The sequence below is a fragment of the Siphateles boraxobius genome, unplaced genomic scaffold (genome assembly GCF_051911475.1).
Source record: "Siphateles boraxobius isolate OS27281-9 unplaced genomic scaffold, OSU_SipBor_1 4, whole genome shotgun sequence".
Taxonomy (NCBI): Eukaryota; Metazoa; Chordata; class Actinopteri; order Cypriniformes; family Leuciscidae; genus Siphateles; species Siphateles boraxobius.
Genome location: NW_027509030.1, coordinates 607,501 through 626,797, shown reverse-complemented (window position 1 = coordinate 626,797; position 19,297 = coordinate 607,501). Strand labels below are relative to the sequence as shown.

General features: G+C 40.2%; 2 protein-coding genes across 4 annotated transcripts in view; one reads left to right on the top strand and one right to left on the bottom strand.

Moving 5' to 3' along the window:
- Positions 1 to 2,803: 2,803 nt before the first annotated feature.
- LOC143706029 (protein mono-ADP-ribosyltransferase PARP12-like) lies at positions 2,804 to 16,754 on the bottom strand. 2 transcript variants are annotated; one of them, XM_077197571.1, is made up of 13 exons: positions 16,373 to 16,678; positions 15,034 to 15,169; positions 13,565 to 13,937; positions 10,925 to 10,975; positions 10,718 to 10,844; positions 10,356 to 10,521; positions 9,141 to 9,261; positions 8,392 to 8,488; positions 8,227 to 8,302; positions 8,016 to 8,146; positions 7,210 to 7,361; positions 4,020 to 4,315; positions 2,804 to 3,824 (listed from the first exon to the last, which is right to left on the bottom strand). In XM_077197571.1, the coding sequence occupies exons 1-13, from the start codon at positions 16,642 to 16,644 to the stop codon at positions 3,726 to 3,728; spliced, it is 2,097 nt and encodes a 698-aa protein (XP_077053686.1). In that variant the 5' UTR covers positions 16,645 to 16,678; the 3' UTR covers positions 2,804 to 3,725. The 2 variants fall into 2 exon arrangements, with proteins under 2 accessions (XP_077053686.1, XP_077053685.1); XM_077197570.1 differs by having other exon boundaries at positions 2,804 to 4,315; positions 16,373 to 16,754.
- Positions 16,755 to 18,145: 1,391 nt separating this feature from the next.
- Positions 18,146 to 19,297, top strand: part of etv6 (ETS variant transcription factor 6) — a 50,010-nt gene continuing 48,858 nt past the window's right edge. The window contains exon 1 of one of the 2 annotated variants that reach the window (XM_077197578.1): positions 18,146 to 18,594. In XM_077197578.1, the coding sequence (XP_077053693.1) occupies positions 18,562 to 18,594 (33 nt within the window). In that variant the 5' untranslated portion in view covers positions 18,146 to 18,561. The remainder of the gene's footprint in view (positions 18,595 to 19,297) is intronic. The other variant, XM_077197576.1, reaches the window with a different exon arrangement.

The window sequence follows — 19,297 nt, the reverse complement described above, 5'->3', positions numbered from 1 at the left end:
TCAGCATTATGGACGTGAAATTTGCAGCCAAAACTTGAAATATAAATTCTCAGAAAGTGCATTAAATTAATCCTCAATTGACCGGCAACACGTCCAACATGCAGATGCATATTACGGCACCATCCCGAAATCAATTTAGTTGGAGTACAGAACACAGCCCAAAAGCAGCAGCCTACACTGCCGTATAGTATAAGAATTTGCATAGTTATTATTGTTCTTTGGTGTTTAGATTATACAGGTTTTTCCTAATGTTATTTAATAAAAATACCGGTATTTTTTTTCTTCTCTCAAAATCTCTTTTTTTCACCACAAGCCCCGCCCCCTCAAGCCCCGCCCCTGGGATAGAATCGTGATACGAATCGAATCGTGGGTTTGGTGTATCGTTACAGCCCTAGTCTTAAGCTTTGACTTAAAGGGATAGTTCACCCAAAAATGTAAACTCTGTCAGTAATTACTCTCCCTCATGTTGTTCAACCCCGTAAGACTTTCGTTCATCTTCAGAACTCAAATTAAGATATTTTTCATTAAATCTGATTAAATCCCTTTCATAGACTTCTAAAGAATTGAAACTTGTTCCCCGAAAAGATATTAAAATCATCGTTAAAATAGTCCAAGTGACTACAGTGGCTCAATCTTAAAGTAACACTATGTAGTTTTTCAACCTTCATTATATATTTCCAAGACCCTTGTGATGGTAGATCGACTTACAATAGGTTGAATGACACGTCTGCCGTAGCCTGACAGTGTCTGTATCGCTTTTACTGGCACTATGTAACTTCGGGTTTCGGGTCGGAACCCGAGCACAAAAAAACTACAAAATTCGACTGCTTTACGGCATACGTCACTTCCCCCACTTCCTCAGATTCTGACGTGAGAGCCCAACTAGCGTTTGATACCCGTCTGTATGTGTTTGTCGTGACAGAAGCAACAACTAAAAGGAAGAAGGCAAAGGTTTTGTAAGAGGAGACTAAAAGAAGAAAAAGGGAGAGACAAATTAAAAGACCGGATGAGGATCACTATTGGAGGGAGAGCAAGACAGTTTGAAGACGCTGAGAGTGTGTTTGCGCGCGACCGTCTCTCTCTCTCTCTCTCTCTCTCTCTCACTCTCTCTCTCTCTCTCTCTCTCTCTTTCAGTAACATGCACCCTGTCACAAGCGCAGCAGTCAGTCATCTCATCTATAAAGTGTTTATGCATTTATAAATAAACCAGGGAGCTGACTATGGCGCGAGATGTAAAAGGCTGAATAACATGGCCTGGCCCTGTTACGTTATCTATCTGGTCCTACATTTATCTTCACGAATCAAGTAATGCTAGTAGAGTAGCGAATTATCAATCTGGTAGCTACACTAACATGCTAGTTTACGATGGTTATAATAAATAATCTTCCAGGATAGCTATCCTAATGTCTGCAGGCTGATATGTTTGTGTATTTATTTTTCTGGTGAAAGTGTCTTGCCTCAGGCTATAATGCAAATCGATTTTCAAATTTGCAGACTCATCTATGGTAGCTTGATATTATAATATTGACGATATATGGCTATTAACTACCACACAAACATTGAATTGAATTAGCATATCCGTTATGTAAAACAGTAGACAATAGGCTACTGTAATGACGCTGGCTTGTAAACGTGAGCTACGCGATCTTTTGGCATTTAAAAAAAATAAAACCTATTGAAATTATATTCATATGACATGCTGAAATATATGCCAATGTACCTGGGATGAAGACATTTCACACGCGACGCTGGCCGTCTGCCCGCGAGAACTCAAGACGGTATCGCTTGTCAACAAATGCACACGTGTATCGCCTGGTGTAACCATGACAGATTTTACGACAGTAGTAGAAGACAATACTGTTTCCCAACTGTAGGGGGACCCGAGAGCAAAAACCGCAAAAACTACATAGTGTTGCTTTAAGTTAAACAAGCGACGAGAATACTTTTTGTGTGCAAAAAAAACAAAAATAACGACTTTATTTCAACTATTGATTTCCTTCTCTGTGGGCGTCGAGTGAGTTCACTAGTGTAACAGCGCAGCGCTTCTGTGTTATACGTCACACGCAGCCTCACTATTGGCCGACGCTGGTCATGTGTGATGATGCGTGTGACGTATAACACAGAAGCGCTGCGCTGTTACACTAGTGAACTCACTCGACGCCCACAGAGAAGGAAACCAATAGTTGAAATAAAGTCGTTATTTTTGTGCACAAAAAATGTTCTTGTCGCATGAAATCAATAATAAAAGGATTTTAAAAACAGAAATGTCGGCCCTCTGAAAAGTATAATCGTGCATGTATATATTTATATATACTAAATATATTAGTTTCACCTTTAAATTTGAATTACTGAAACACATGTTGCACAATATTCAAAATTTTCGAGTTTCACCTGTATATATATTCCTAATATCTTGATGGTTTACGCAAACTTGTTAGGAGTTTTGTGTATAGATATATATATATTCCTAATATTTAGATATGACAATTTATATATACGCAAACTTGTTAGGTCATTAAAAAAAAGTGCACATCACTTTTGGCCACTGCTGTATGTTTGGTGTGTTAGTGCCACAATAGTGCTATTTCAGACCCTTACTGTGGACTGATGAGCTCAAGCCTTCACCAGTGCTTTATTGCTGTCAGAGCATTGTTACATTTCTTACAAGGTCCGTTACAAAAAGAACTGATGGTCAAGCCTGTATCGTGCGGCGCCAGGTGTTGTGTAATAATCAGTTCCTGTGAAAAACTGTTCCAATGGGCGGAGCATAGATGCAATATGAAGACAAAAAAACACTGTAAAGTTGTGTACTGGAATACTTTATTGTGACAATTATCTCAAATATTGAGATTATTACAATTATTAAAATCAAGACAAATTATACATTTTCATTCAAAACAGCATGACATGATTTGTTTTATAAATTCATGTTAAAGATCTTATAGTGAATACTTTTTCAATATGTTTTTTTTTGATAATGCAATATTTAACTGGATCTTCCAATGAAAGCACAGTCTTCACTCTTCAAGGTGAGATTCTCCAATCATTTAGTGTTATTAAACCCCGCCCCCTGCAGAGCCACGCCCACATCTCAACATCCAATCAACAACCGGTGCACAGAACCAACGTTTTTTTTATTTTCTTTTTTTCTTCTTTCTTCAATAATTCGCTACACTTGGATGTATGAGGCATTTTTGGATTCATGTCATTTTTGTTTCACACCTCTAGAGGGCACATTTATTTTATACATTAAATATACAACTGCATGAAATTGCAAATTCATTTGTTTTATATAAATGGACAATAAGTGTGGTATCAAACTTGTGCCTCGATGTAAGAAAAGATCTGTCGCTACTTTGTTTTCATCACGACTTTATCCTGAGAATACAAGACACCAGGGGCCGGTTCACGAAACATTCTTATGAAGTAAAAAATTCTTCTTAAATGACAATTTCCTCTTATTCTCTAAATCAAGAAAAAAGATAAAAATATTTTATATTCCCAAAAACTTTAATATTTGAGGACTTTTTCAAGAATTGTACTTCTCAAGAAAAGTTATAACTTCTCAATATTTACCTTAAGAATTTTCTTAACTTCTTTCTTAAGAAGATTTTCGTGAATCCGAGAACATCATTTTCAATTAATGTGTAACATTTATAACTTGATTATCAGGATTAACTTTTTACCGGCTTCCTCTGAAGCCCCAGGAATGATCACATGGAGGATCAGCAAATAATGCAGTCTGACTTTGGAGACTTTGGAGAAGCTGAAGCTGAAGTTTGTACGCGAGAAGTATTTGAGGAAGAGGAGGAAGAGGGAGTAACCTGTGAGAAAGAAGAAGAAGAAGAAGAAGAAGAGAAGGGAGAAACATATGAGAAAGAAGAAGCTGAAGCTGAAGCTTGTACGTGAGAAGTATTTGAGGAAGAGGGAGTAACCCGCGAGGAAGCGTATGAAGCGTATGCTGAAGTGAAGCCAACGCTGGAGTTTGCGCTGCTGTATGAAGGAACATGTTTCCTCACCGTGGGTCTCGTGACCACTGGCTCACACACACTCGAGTCCCTGTACTCGATCAGATACTCGGGGTAGATCTGGTGCTTTTCAAACACTACGAATATAGACGGGTCCCAGACGTCGTTCACACAGCTGTCGTAGAACACGGTGTCTCCTCCATCTTTAGACGGGGGCCGCAGATAATCGGAGTCTCCTTTAGTGTAATCGCCAACCAGAACCCGGCACACAAACATCGAGCGAGTGACATCGAGCGAGTCGTTAGTGTAGCTGTGCGAGTATTTCGCATCTCTGGCAAAATAACTACCTGTAAAGAGAGATGAAGAATACTCAAGGGTTTTTTACTCTCATCCTTCCCTCGGGGCATTGTGGCCCGAAACTCATTTTTTAAAAATTGAGTGTTAAACGGAGGGGTTCAAGACTCTAGGACTTTAGTCGCACTTGAACCACGAATACACTCAAAAAAACCAAATTTTAATGGATTTGAGGAGTTTGAAATGTAAAAAAGTCAAAAATCCTTCTCTCGCGGGTCAATCTGACCCCTTTAGGAATGAATGGAATGATTCAGTACACATAGAACAACCTAAAAATGCTCAATTCAAACTACAAACGCTAAAACTTTACCACAAAATGATTGTATAATGTCTACATGTGTGTCTGAACGCACACTGAAGAGAAACTGGCTTTAGGACCCAGAAGAACAGCTCATTTACTCCATATAGAGATACAAGCCCATCTAGAGTCATGAAATATCATCTTATATTATTATTATATTCCCACAAGAGGTCAAAGACTCCCAATGTAAGATATTTAGAGCTGAATTAAAAGGGTTATGCATGAAATTGTGAGTTATTTTGAATTTAATTTGAAAGAATGTGTCACAGCTCTGTCTTCCTTGTCTGGGTTTCCTCGTAGTTTAGTGACAGAGCTGTGACACTCCCAGGTTGTCGTGTGTTTGTGTCTTGTCTAGTCTGTTGTGAGCACATGGCTGTTATGTTTGTTTCTGTGTTTGTGTCTGTCCTTGTGGTTGTGTCTGTTCCTGAGCCGGTGTCTGTTCCTGAGCCGTTGTCTGTTCCTGAGCCGGGGTCGCCCCCGCCCTGGTCTTCACCGCCCTGGCCCCCCGAAGGGTCTTCACCGCCCTGGCCCCCCGAAGGGTCTTCACCGCCCTGGCCCCCCGAAGGGTCTTCACCGCCCTGCCCGCCCGAAGGGTCTTCACCGCCCTGGCCGCCCGAAGGGTCTTCACCGCCCTGGCCGCCCGAAGGGTCTTCACCGCCCTGGCCCCCCGAAGGGTCTTCACCGCCCTGGCCGCCCGAAGGGTCTTCACCGCCCTGGCCCCCCGAAGGGTCTTCACCGCCCTGGCCCCCCGAAGGGTCTTCACCGCCCTGGCCCCCCGAAGGGTCTTCACCGCCCTGGCCGCCCGAAGGGTCTTCACCGCCCTGGCCCCCCGAAGGGTCTTCACCGCCCTGGCCGCCCGAAGGGTCTTCACCGCCCTGGCCGCCCGAAGGGTCTTCACCGCCCTGGCCGCCCGAAGGGTCTTCACCGCCCTGGCCCCCCGAAGGGTCTTCACCGCCCTGGCCGCCCGAAGGGTCTTCACCGCCCTGGCCGCCCGAAGGGTCTTCACCGCCCTGGCCCCCCGAAGGGTCTTCACCGCCCTGGCCGCCCGAAGGGTCTTCACCGCCCTGGCCCCCCGAAGGGTCTTCACCGCCCTGGCCGCCCGAAGGGTCTTCACCGCCCTGGCCGCCCGAAGGGTCTTCACCGCCCTGGCCGCCCGAAGGGTCTTCACCGCCCTGGCCCCCCGAAGGGTCTTCACCGCCCTGGCCCCCCGAAGGGTCTTCACCGCCCTGGCCGCCCGAAGGGTCTTCACCGCCCTGGCCGCCCGAAGGGTCTTCACCGCCCTGGCCGCCCGAAGGGTCTTCACCGCCCTGGCCCCCCGAAGGGTCTTCACCGCCCTGGCCGCCCGAAGGGTCTTCACCGCCCTGGCCGCCCGAAGGGTCTTCACCGCCCTGGCCCCCCGAAGGGTCTTCACCGCCCTGGCCGCCCGAAGGGTCTTCACCGCCCTGGCCCCCCGAAGGGTCTTCACCGCCCTGGCCGCCCGAAGGGTCTTCACCGCCCTGGCCCCCCGAAGGGTCTTCACCGCCCTGGCCCCCCGAAGGGTCTTCACCGCCCTGGCCGCCCGAAGGGTCTTCACCGCCCTGGCCGCCCGAAGGGTCTTCACCGCCCTGGCCGCCCGAAGGGTCGTCGTCTGCTTCGTCCTGGCCGCCCGATAGACTGTCTGCTTTGCCCCGGCTACCTACTAATTTGTCGACCCCTGTTCCTGTTTCCCTTCATGGACCCGGTCCCCCATCCCTCCCCCAGATCCTCATTGCCACTTCCCTCCTGGATTTTTGTCTTGTTTGTTTCTTGTGGGGCATGGAGCGTCTGGTAGCCGCTCCATAGAGAGGGGGTAGTGTCACAGCTCTGTCTTCCTTGTCTGGGTTTCCTCGTAGTTTAGTGACAGAGCTGTGACACTCCCAGGTTGTTGTGTGTTTGTGTCTTGTCTATTCTGTTGTGAGCACATGGCTGTTATGTTGTTCCTTGTGCCATGTGCTCTTCTGTCTATTGTCAGCCCCTCCTATCTCGTTATCTGTTTAGTGATTAACGTTCTTCACCTGGGTTGTCTCGTTAGTCTCCTGTGTTTGGTTCCTATATAGTCTCCTTTGTGTTTGCAGTCCAGTGCTGGTTCGTTGTACATGTTACGTGTCTTCGTGTTCCTCCCGAGATGTCTAAGCCCTGAAATTTGTACCTACCCTGTTTGTTTTGTTATTAAATCACTCTGCATCTGAATCCACGTCTCTTGTCTACAATTCCGTGACAGAATGTGAGGAACGTGCTTAAATTACTATATATTTATTTATTTATTTATTATTTTTTGATCAAATCTAGTAATTTAAAGGTTAATAAAAAATAAAATAAAAAAAATCTCCAAAAAATTGCATTAAAAAATATTATTAAAATGAAATTCAAAAAATGAAAAGCTTTCTGAAAAAAAAAAAAAAAAGTATAATTTTAGGGCTTCGGGTCATTTTGACCCGCGAGGGAAAGATGGAAGAATGAAGGTTAAAGGAATAGTGTATATTCTGTTATCAGGGAACGTTCTCACACATGAGTAAACGTTGACAGAATTTTCATTTTTGCGTTGTTTATTATTTGGAGTTTCTTCACCTTTTCCATAGGCTGTGCCATGCGTCCCGCAGATCCTCCAGTCGAAGTTGTTCAGGCTGATGGGGTGGACATGATTGCGGTCGGTGCCGTGGAAGAGCTGCTTCTCCGACACCTCTCGGCCTCGGTTGCTCTTCTTCATGCAGTCCTTCTGCCTGAAAGGGTTAAAAACCGACAACTTGCTGTGATTCATATAAGGGGCTGTTTACACGACACCGTTTTCAAAATAGAAATGTCAATATTTGTATGCGTTTTGGCCATTCGTTTACACGACCACAGCGTTTTTGGTGCCTAAAATGCAAACTTTTGAAAACGGGTTTCAAAGTGCACGTTTTTGAAAAAAGGTCTCTGTGTAAACAACCAAAACGCGAATCTCTGAAGACGATGATGTCATGCACATACATATTACGTGTTCAGTCTGTAGTGTTCTTTTTTTTTACTAGTATTACTAATTTATATATTACACTGTATATTTTCTTTTCCTATTTGTTGTAGTCTATATTTGTTTAATATTTTTACACTATATGTTGGATTATTGTCATTTTTATTATTTGTATGTGACTGGCATTCAATAAAAAAAAATATATATATTTTTTTTTTAAATCTATAGTGTTTCATCGCCATCTACTGGCCTGGCAGCAGAATACAGCGTTTTTAGTCGTTTTCACAGATCCGTGGGAATGTGGATCGTTTTGACAATGATGTCGTCTGTACTCGGAGAACTCAAAGGAAAAACTTCTCTGTTTTAAGCATATCGTTGTCGTGTAAACGTACCCTTTGAATGGTGAGTGCATGTCTTGTGGACTTACCACTGAAACACTTCCCATAATGCTCTGTTCTGGATCCTGTCAATCTTCAGAATGCTAAAGCCTCTCATGGTGCGATTGAACAGTTCATTGATTTTGATGTATTCACTGGCCGTGCTTTGCAGAGACACTCTCTACACAGAAAAGTGCAGGATAACATCAACATGTTGTACAAATCAATGTCATTGTGAAGGAATCAGAAATCTGCGCTCACCTTGTATCCGGTTTCAGGAGTCAGAGCTTTATCCCAGTGTTCCGGCAGAGCCTTTAAATTGTTAAATGTCCTTTTACTGAAAACAGATGTGAAGAGTTTTCTGTCATACACGTTTTTTAGAAAGTTTTTGAGAGAGAATGAGTCTGAGCACAGGAGCGTTCTTACGTTGTCTTGATTGTTCGTACATCAGCTGCCGACACAAATTTGGGACGACGTCTGACGAGTTTTTTCGTTGAGTAGCGTTTGTTTTCCTGGATCATATCTGAAGAGCAAGATCAGTTCAGTTGGCATTAAGACGACAGTCATCGTATAGCCTTACTGGCTTGTAGAGCTGCGTTAAAGTGCTTCAAGACTACTATCGTATGTTAACCATTCAGATAATGTTACCATGGTGACAAATTACCAAAAAACAGATTACTTTGCATTATAAGTAACGTGCATCACGTAATCAGATTCCTTTTTTGAACTAAAGAGTTAAGTGACGCATTGCAAGTAATGTGCATTATGTGATCAGATTTCTTATGATGTAACGAGTAAAGTAACAGATTACAAGTAACGTGCATTACGTATTTCGATTACTTCTGTGATGTAACGAGTAAAGTAACATTACTAGTAACATGCATTACATAATCAGATTACTTTTGATGTAACAAGTAACGGATTACAAGTAACGTGCATTATGTAATCAGATTACTTTTTAATGTAAAGAGGAAAGTAACATTACATTTAACATGCATTACAAAAGAAAATTGTACGGTAGCTAATATAAAAAGTAACTAAGCATGTCATTTTTTAAGGAAGTAATGCAATATTGTAACACATTTCTTTTAAAAGTAACTTTCTCCAACACTGCTCACACTGCTCATCTGTATCATTGGGCCCTGGATGGTACATGTGATTTTTTTTTAGGTTACCCTGGAAGCTGAGGGTGTAGGTCTGTGACCCGGCTGTAAACTCCACAACGGCACTGCTATCAGCCTGATACTTCTGCTCAAGTTCAGCACTAGAGATGGAGGACAAGTTGTGACCCCCCTCCTGACGAAGAAAATAGAACATCATAATAAGTAAAGTTACATTACAAGTAACATGCATTACGTAATCAGATTACTTATGTGTAACAAGTAAAGTAACACATTACAAGTAACGTGCATTACGTAATCAGATTACTTACGATGTAACAAGTAAAGTAACATTACAAGTAACGTGCATTACGTAATCAGATTACTTATGTGTAACAAGTAAAGTAACACATTACAAGTAAAGTGCATTACGTAATCAGATTACTTACGATGTAACAAGTAAAGTAACACATTACAAGTAACATGCATTACTTAATCAGATTACTTATGATGTAACGAGTAAAGTAACACATTACAAGTAACATGCATTACATAATCATATTACTTATGATGTAACAAGTAAAGTAACACATTACAAGTAAGGTGCATTACGTAATCAGATTACTTATGATGTAACGAGTAAAGTAACATTACAAGTAACGTGCATTACGTAATCAGATTACTTATGATGTAACGAGTAAAGTAACACATTACAAGTAACATGCATTACATAATCAGATTACTTATGATGTAACGAGTAAAGTAACATTACAAGTAAGGTGCATTACGTAATCAGATTACTTATGATGTAACGAGTAAAGTAACATTACAAGTAAGGTGCATTACGTAATCAGATTACTTATGATGTAACGAGTAAAGTAACATTACAAGTAACGTGCATTACGTAATCAGATTACTTATGATGTAACGAGTAAAGTAACATTACAAGTAACGTGCATTACGTAATCAGATTACTTATGATGTAACGAGTAAAGTAACATTACAAGTAAGGTGCATTACGTAATCAGATTACTTATGATGTAACGAGTAAAGTAACATTACAAGTAAGGTGCATTACGTAATCAGATTACTTATGATGTAACGAGTAAAGTAACATTACAAGTAACGTGCATTACGTAATCAGATTACTTATGATGTAACGAGTAAAGTAACACATTACAAGTAACATGCATTACGTAATCAGATTACTTATGTGTAACAAGTAAAGTAACACATTACAAGTAACAAGTAAAAATACAGTTTTATTACACCAACACAACAGTCACTTACCGCTGTAGCATACGGGATCCAGATTCCATTCTCATCCTCCCAGTACCAAAGCCACTCAGTGGTCAGAATGAAGGTGGGCTGGACCACTGACGACACTGTGGACAGACGCCGCACATTGTGAGGGCCTTGGGTCATCGTATCAAAATAAATTTGGTTGATTCCAGAGCTTTGATAGAGAGAGAAACAGTCAAAACACTCAACACGATAAACCAAACATTAGTTAATACACTGACTGAATAGACAGCTTTATTATTATGTATAGCAACACACTAAAACCAATGCAAACACCTTAGCAATTGAATAGCAACCACTTTCAGCATCCTAGCAATTCAATCATTTCATCCTCTGGTTTTATCACCCACCTGTATATTCTTTTAGGATCACAGTAATCTTTCTCAATGACCTCGTTGTCAGGAAGTGCTTTCCATTCGGATCCTTCCTTAACTTCCCATTTATAGGGAACACTGGAATGCTCCTTAAAACATGAGTCTGGAAAACAAGAGTGCAGTTCCGTTCACAATACACACGACTCCATGAATCATATGTGCACAGAGTTATGGAGCTCTTACCAGCGTGCTTGCAGAATCCTTTGATGAAATACATGCAGATCTCAGTTTTCTCTGAGAGAAGAGACACACACACGTCACTCACCGAATTATAAGCATCTTTTAAGCTGAATATTGCATTCTCATATTTAAAGGATTAGTCCACTTCAGAATTAAAATCTCCTTATAATTTACTCTCTCACGTCATCCAAGATGTTCATGTCTTTCTTTCTTCAGTCGAAAAGAAATTAAAGGAAACACTCCAGGATTTTCTCCATATAGTGACTTCAATGGAGTCCAACGGGTCGAAGGTCCAAATGTGAGTTTCACTGCAGCTTCAAAGTCTCGACACGATCCAGCCGAGGAATAAGAGTCTGATCTAGACAAACCAGCGCACATTTAGAACTAAATAAACATTTATATACTTTTAACCACAAATGATGGTCTTGCACGAGCTGTGATGCGACGCACATTACGTAATCAGGTTAAAAGGTCAACGTAGGCGTAAGAACAGATCTAGTGTTCACAAAGCAAATGTGCAAAGACTAAATCAAACACACAAAAATAAATAATTAAAATAAAAGGTAAAACAATTTTGAAGTTGGAGGAGAAAATGAGAGGGAGTTTTTCGCCCTATCCTACATTTCTGAACCAGAACACACGTGACCTTTCAACCTGATTACGTAATGTGTGTCGCTTCACAGCTCGTGCCAGATGAGTTAAAAACTGTATAAATGTTTATTTAGTTATAAATGTGCGCTGGTTTGTCTAGATCAGACTCTTATTCCTCGGCTGGATCGTGTCGAGACTTTGAAGCTGCACTGAAACTCACATTTGGATCTTGTACTGAGACTGCTCTCATTAGAGTCACAAATGATTTGCTCTTATCATCTGATCGTGGTTGTATCTCTCTATTAGTGCTACTCAAACTTAGTGCTGCGTTTGACACTATCGACCACAACATTCTTTTAAATAGACTCGAAAATTATGTTGACATTAGTGGAATTGCACTAGCATGGTTTAAATCATATTTATCTGACCATTATCAGTTTATAGCAGTAAATGAAGAGATGTCTTATCAATCACAAGTTCAGTACGGTGTACCACAAGGCTCAGTACTAGGACCGCTGCTGTTCACTCTGTACATGCTACCCTCTCACACACACACACACACACACACACACACACACACACACACACACACACACACCCACACACACACACACACACACACACACTCACACACACACACACACACACACACACACACACACACACACACACACACACACACACACACACACACACACACACTCTGTACACGCTAGCCTTAGGAGATATCATTAGGAAGCATGGCATTAGTTTTCACTGTTATGCTGATGATACTCAGTTCTATATTTCTTCCAAACCTAACGAAACTCACAATCCACAAAATTAACGGAATGCATAGCTGATATAAAAAACTGGATGACTAGTAATTTCCTACTACTAAATTCTGAGAGATTCTAATTATTGGACAAAAAACTTTCTCATGTAATAACCTAGAATACTGTCTAACACTTGATGGCTTCTCTGTCAAGCCCTCGTCGTCGGTTAGGAACCTGTGTGTGTGTGTGTGTGTGTGTGTGTGTGCTCTTTGATACCAATCTTTCTGTAGAATCTGTAAAACTGCATTTTTCCATCTTAAAAATATATCTAAATTACGTCATATGCTCTCAATGAAAAATGCAGAACAATTAGTTCATGCTTTCATGACATCAAGGCTAGATTATTGTAATGGTCTTATGGGTGGTTGCCCTGCACGCTTAATAAACAAACTACAGCTGGTCCAAAACGCAGCCGCTAGAGTTCTTACCAGAACATGGAAGTATGACCATATTAGCCCGGTTCTGTCAACACTGCATTGGCTCAATTCAATGTTAAGCTGCATAGTTTAGATCAGCCGGAACCGGGAACACTTCCCATGAATCCTGATGTACTCGTTACATTATAAGAAGGATGGCGTCTACACTAATATTAGTGTCTCTGTTTATCCCGAGGTTTACCACAGTCCGCCGGATCCAGGCCGTATCCGGATCTGATGAAGGACCTGCGCCTGGACACGACGACAACGCATCCTGAAGTGTCACTAGTCTCTCCCTTGTGAAGGCCTCCTTCCCTTTACCTCTGTACTGATAAACGTTGTCAAAATAGTTCCGGTTCACACGGCTACCCGGAAGTGTTAAATAATTCTGCAAATGAGCGGCCGGAGCGCATTAAAGGTTTTCTGTTAGAACGGTGTGTGTTAGCGGCCCCTAAGGTAATAACTAATGATATCTGCAATGGAAGTGAATCAATCAAAACTAACTTTATCTGGACAATAACTTTATTCTAGATCTGCTGTAAAGCCTAAACAATCTCTGCTACTGTAATCTTCTATTATCACTGTAAAGCTGCTTTGAAACAGTCCATATTGTTAAAAGTGCTACATAAATTAAGGTGACTTCAAACTGTTGGACCCCATTGGAGTCACTATATAGAAAAAATCCTGGAATGTTTTCCATCAAAAACCTCAATATCTTTTCGACTGAAGAAAGAAAGACATGAACATCTTGGATGACGTGGGGATGGAGTAAATTATCAGGAAATTTTAATTCTGAAGTGAACTACTGTGAGATGTGATACCTATAGGGGATTGTGGAGGCCTCTGAGCCTCTTGTCCTCTAAAACCACCCGATGGCCTTCGGTTCTGAGCATTCGGGCCTCTTCTCGGGTTCTGAGCATTCGGACCTCGGTGGTTCTGAGCTGAAGGCTTGTTTCTGAAACGAGTCCTCAGGACTTCAATGTTTGAGTAGATATCCTTCATGATGGGCATGAGCTCGCTGGGAACTCTTCTGTCCTGCAGGGTTTGCAGTGGATGAGGCTCGTAGAAGTCGTGAGCTCGAGTGCAGTCGCAGGATCCACGCAGATATTTCTCACAGATGTGGAGTCTCTTACAGTTCTCGGCGTCCGGACATCGGCCGTACTGTCCCGCGCCGTTATTATAAGAATGACACACCTGAAAAACAACCACGATTCTGCTGGATTCTGATGGAAGCTTGTTTCTGCCAAGTTTTCTCACAATTAACAGTTTATAACAACGCGCAATTGCACGTTCATATCTCATAATTATGAGAAAAAACCAGAACTCTTCATTTTTACCTTTATATCTCATAATTTTTGTAACTCGAACTTTATAACTCGGAACTTGCAATTCTTAATTTTTTCTCCCAATTACGAGTTTATATCTCATAATTCTGACTTTAGTTTTTGCGATTCTGAATTTATATCTCCCAATTCTTACTTTATTTTCACAATTCAGAGTATTTATCTCATAATTTTTTTAATTTATTTCTTGCAATTCTGAGTTTATAACTTGCAAAATGTTTTTTTTCCCTCACAATTCCGAGTTTATATCTCATTATTCTGACTTTAGCCTATTTCTTGTAATTCTGAGTTTATATCAATATTTTAAACTTTAATTCAAACATAATTCACATAATTCAAACTTTTTAACTCGTTCCGAGTTTGTTACGAGATTTCTCCCAATTCCACGTTTATATCTCACAATTCTGTGAAAACTGGCAATTCTTTACATTTTTTATCTCACAATTCTGAGTTTATATCTCGCAACTCTTAGTTTGTATCTTGTAATTCTGAGTTTATATCTAAACTCCTAATTGTGAGGGGAAAAAAGTCAGATTTGAAAGTTCATATCTCGCAATTCTGACTTCTTTTTATCTTAAATCTGGTGGAATCCAGCTTCCATAGGTTCTTGGTTTTTGCTGCCGTCACAGTCTGGTGGTACAGTAAATATAGTAAGAGCACGATCACACAAAGAGTCCTAATAAATTCAAACATGTAGGAGAATCACAGGAAATAAAGCTCAGGAAACAACCTCGTCTAACATTTACAGACCGAACACTGAACAGAAAGAGCTGAACTACACAGGAGGGTAATACACTGAACGATCACAGGTGTGAGGAACTAATTAAACCAAGGAAACTAACTAGGGAAGGCAGGTCACAGCTGATAGACTCAATATTTGAACTATGAACGATGTGTTTCAGAGCTACTGTATGTATTGAGGGGTTAAAGAAGTGAAATGCTCTTACAGCCGGTAGGAGTGAGGTGTCGCTCTGCAGAAGCAGAACACACAGATGCTTTATATCCAGTGTGTTCAGACCGTGAGCCGTCAGCACAGGCTCGTTCTGATCCGACAGCAGATCGTGACTGAACCGACATCCTCGTCTGCGGACAAAACACATTCGTTTCAGGAACAGACAGTTGTTGCGTTGCATTTGGTTTCATTTTAGTTCCTTATTATTAGCATAAGTATGAACTATCTCCGGCACAGCATTGCCTTAAAACAACGACTGTTTGTACATATTTATATATTGCATTCGATATCTAATGACGTGTGTACATTGATCCAAGTCTTGATTGTAGGTTATGATGCGGATGCGAATAATGCCTGTGTTCGGTGTAGTAGAAACGCTTGTTTTCTGTCGTCTAAGGCCAGTGTTATCTTGATATGCAACTATATGTAAATATTATGGGAATGTTACTTCTGAAAAAAAATGTTAAACTAAAACGTTTCAAAAACAAAACCGTTCCATTAACGATGTAGACTAAAAGGTTTTGACAACATTATTAAACACCACATCATTAACGTTAATGGAAGAACGTTTGATCAGAACTTTGGGAGAGAACGTTCCCTGTTGGCAGGGTTAATATACTGTATATAAAATTAATAAATAATACTGAATCCAGTATTTTTCACCACGAGATATGCAGTGTAATGTCTCATTATTCATGAATCATCTAGCTTATGAACATTGCTTAGTAAACAATGATTCCCAATGTTTATATTCTACCAGAACAAATACGGTTTAAACTAGATTAAAAAAAAGTTTGTAGAGACTAAGAAGAAACTATTAAGTTTTTTTTTAGGAAAAACCTGACCAGAAAGTTTTAATAGCTTTAATGTTTTAAGTTAAAAATAGTCAGACAGATAGATAGATAGATAGATAGATAGATAGATAGATAGATAGATAGATAGATAGATAGATAGATAGATAGATAGATAGATTAAAGCTTAATTGAGTCTAATGGGCTTCTGACGGTTTAAATTTGAATTTTGACAGTTGGAGTTTGAACAGTTTGGTCTTATTTTAAAATTCAATCAATGGGATTTTTTATCATTTTTAATCTGCATTTGTAGGAAAATCGTAAATCTGATCATTTATTATAGAAAAGTCAGATCAGTTTGCCCAGATAGCAGACAGACGTCTATTGATGACCTCTACAAACCCAAAATAGACGTTGAATCGATCCAAACTGATCAGTCATCGATCAAATTTCTTGAAGGGGGAGTTTGGTGATTCTAGCGTTAAAGCTCTAGAGGGAGTTAAGAGTCAGAAGAAGAATCAAAATGTCTGTTTTATTATTCACCTTCCTTTAGCGAAGCTGCAGGAGCCGAACAGATGGCCCTTGCACAGGTGCAGATTCGCGCAGCCCGGGCAGTTCTGCGCTCGACACAAGCGAACTTCGGTTCGGACGATCACGGTCTTCTGTCCGTTTATAACCGCGACGACGAAGGACTCACTGCTGTTGAGGACCGAATCCATGTCTTCATTATTTAGACCGAATATTGATCTTAAATCATCGAACTTCATAGATCCATTATGAGCACAAATCATTGTAATGATCGCGAACTCGGCCATGTTGTTGATTCTGTTCTTCAGACTGAATGGACTGACAGAGAAACAGAAGTGAGGAAAGGAAAACGAAACTTAAACATGGGGGAGGAGCTTCGGTGACTATAAACAGACTCGTCAACACCATCAAAGGTCTTTAACAAAACATACGCGTCATATTTATTGGCGTCCGCGCCGGAATAATAAGTAAACAAAAAAAATTGAATAAAATAAATAACAAACAAAAATGCGGTCAAATAAAAAAAATGTTATTATTAGCTATCTTATATTCTATTAAAATTCGGTTTAAAATAAATAAATAAAATACATATTAATATTATAAATAAATAAAAAGTGAATAAAATTAAATAAAGTAGCAAACAAATAAATACTACAATTAACAGTACATTACAATTGAGTAAAAAAATAAAATAATGTAACTTAATAAAACCTAATTTTATATTTATAATACTAATTTTTCAGTGTATATAAATTACGTGTTTATAAAAGATAGATTTCTTTTAAATTTTAACATGGGGGTTGCATGTAAAAGACTCAGAAAAAACTTAAAGTCAACTGATCAATTCTTTAAAAAAAAATTGAAACAGTTATAATATATCATATGTTTATATCTATTAGTTCATATAATATTATGAACCGTGGCTTTTGCGTGATGCTATATTTACGCCACTAGGTGTCATAGTAAGTCTTTTGATTAGTCTGGTTACATGGAGATCATGTTTGCTGTAGCCTTTAATATTGTATATTTCATAATGTGGCACCTGCTGATAATGTGTAGGCTATATATATATAATGTCTCACTATAAAGATCAAACGTGTATTTGAACAGACCTGCGGGCAACAACAGTGGAAATTTATCTTTTTATGTACTCATGAATTAAAGGTATATATCAAAAATTACACCCAACCGGAGAAATAGAGAGTAATACACTTGTGACAACTAGCCCCGTTCTGATCCGCCATACTAATGTGTGCAATACCAGTGTGATGCAAACGTTACGGTTTAAAGATATATTTATCAAGTCACATTTATTTATATATTTTTACAATAAAGATTGTTTCAAAGCAGCTTTACAGAGATAACAGGAAAATAATGCAAACAAGTTTGTTTCTAGAAGAAAATAGCGTCAGTCCAGCTTAAGTTCAGTATGTTTCATTTTTGTTTAAAAAAAGTTATTAATTTAGTTCATATATATATTTACAGCCGCTCTGGAGAAACAGTGATGTCATCGTCAAGCTCAGTTCATTTATCATATAATGGTGTCAATGCAGGCAGATCAATAATATTGTTGAAAATTACATTTAATGTTACAATTTTGTAATTGTACAAACGCGAGCACATGTTCATATCCCTGTACTTCTCTCTATATATAAATGTAGCCTAGGTCACGTGTTTATTTATGCGTGTTTATTATTAGATGGGAAATGGGCAATTGATAAACTATATAATAATATCGTGCAAATACATCTTCGATTCGCTTCCCAGTCGGAGTTCATTCCCGGATCTGATTCCGGATTAACTCGGAATATCATCGCGCGCTGATCCGGTGTGCGTTTTATAAACACACGGTTGTTTCCCTTTAAGGAGGCGCGCGTTGCCTGGAATTCACGTCATTTCGCCGCGAAGCGTCCGGATCAATGAGGTTCCGCGGTGCGTTGCGCTCCCGCGAGCGACGCTTCCAGGAAGGTGTTATTAACCATCGCGTTGCCGCAACGTAGCGTCGGCTCGCGCGTTTACAAACAAGAAACACGGAGAAGTTGAAGTGTTGCGCGCGCGGGGCGAGGCCAATGGATGCGCGAGCGAGTTAAAATCGCCAGTGCGTCGCGAGGGGAACATTATTATCCAGGATTACATTATTTCACGGAAGAGCAACAAGGGAGAGGAAAGTGGAAACAGAAGAACTTCCTGAATTTCAACGCGACATGTCCGATTCCCCCTCGCAGGTCATTATTAAGGTAATTCTGCCTTTTCTTTCTCGATCTCGATGCGTGTTTGTCCCGAGGTTGAGCATCTGTTGCTGCGATCGATGCATTAAGTTGATCGATTAGAAACGGGCTTTGTGTCGTGTGTGTGTGTGTGTGTGATTAGCACTGGTATTTAAACACGCTGCTGGACTTCATGCGTTCACTACTGAGCCGTCAGATTGGGAAAAGTTCTCCAGCGAGTTTGAGGAGTTTCACTGGAGGACTTTGAGCTGGTCTGAGATCACACATTAGTTTGCATTAGTTATTTAGTAACAGCCTTCATAACTGGCTCAAACATGCTGTTATCTGCGCTGCTCTTTGCTCTGTTATTGCAAAATCTGTTTCCTTATGGCATCTTCCTCCTCGTGCATTATTGCACTGCACGTCACACCTGGCCTATATTATACATCTTATTGTAAACATGCATGTTTTATTTTTTGACCTTGTAATGTTTAAAGTCCCCATGAAATCAACATTGACCATTCTTGAATTTAAAGGGGTCCTATAATGCCCCTTTTCACAAGATGTACAATAAGTCTCTGATGTCCCCAAAGTGTGTGTGTGAAGTTTTCGCTCAAAATATCGTACAGATATTTTTAATAGCATGTTAAAATTTCACTTTTTGAGGGTGAGCAAAAACGCCCCATTTTTGTATGTGTGTGTCCCTTTAAATGCAAATGAGCTGCTGTTCCCG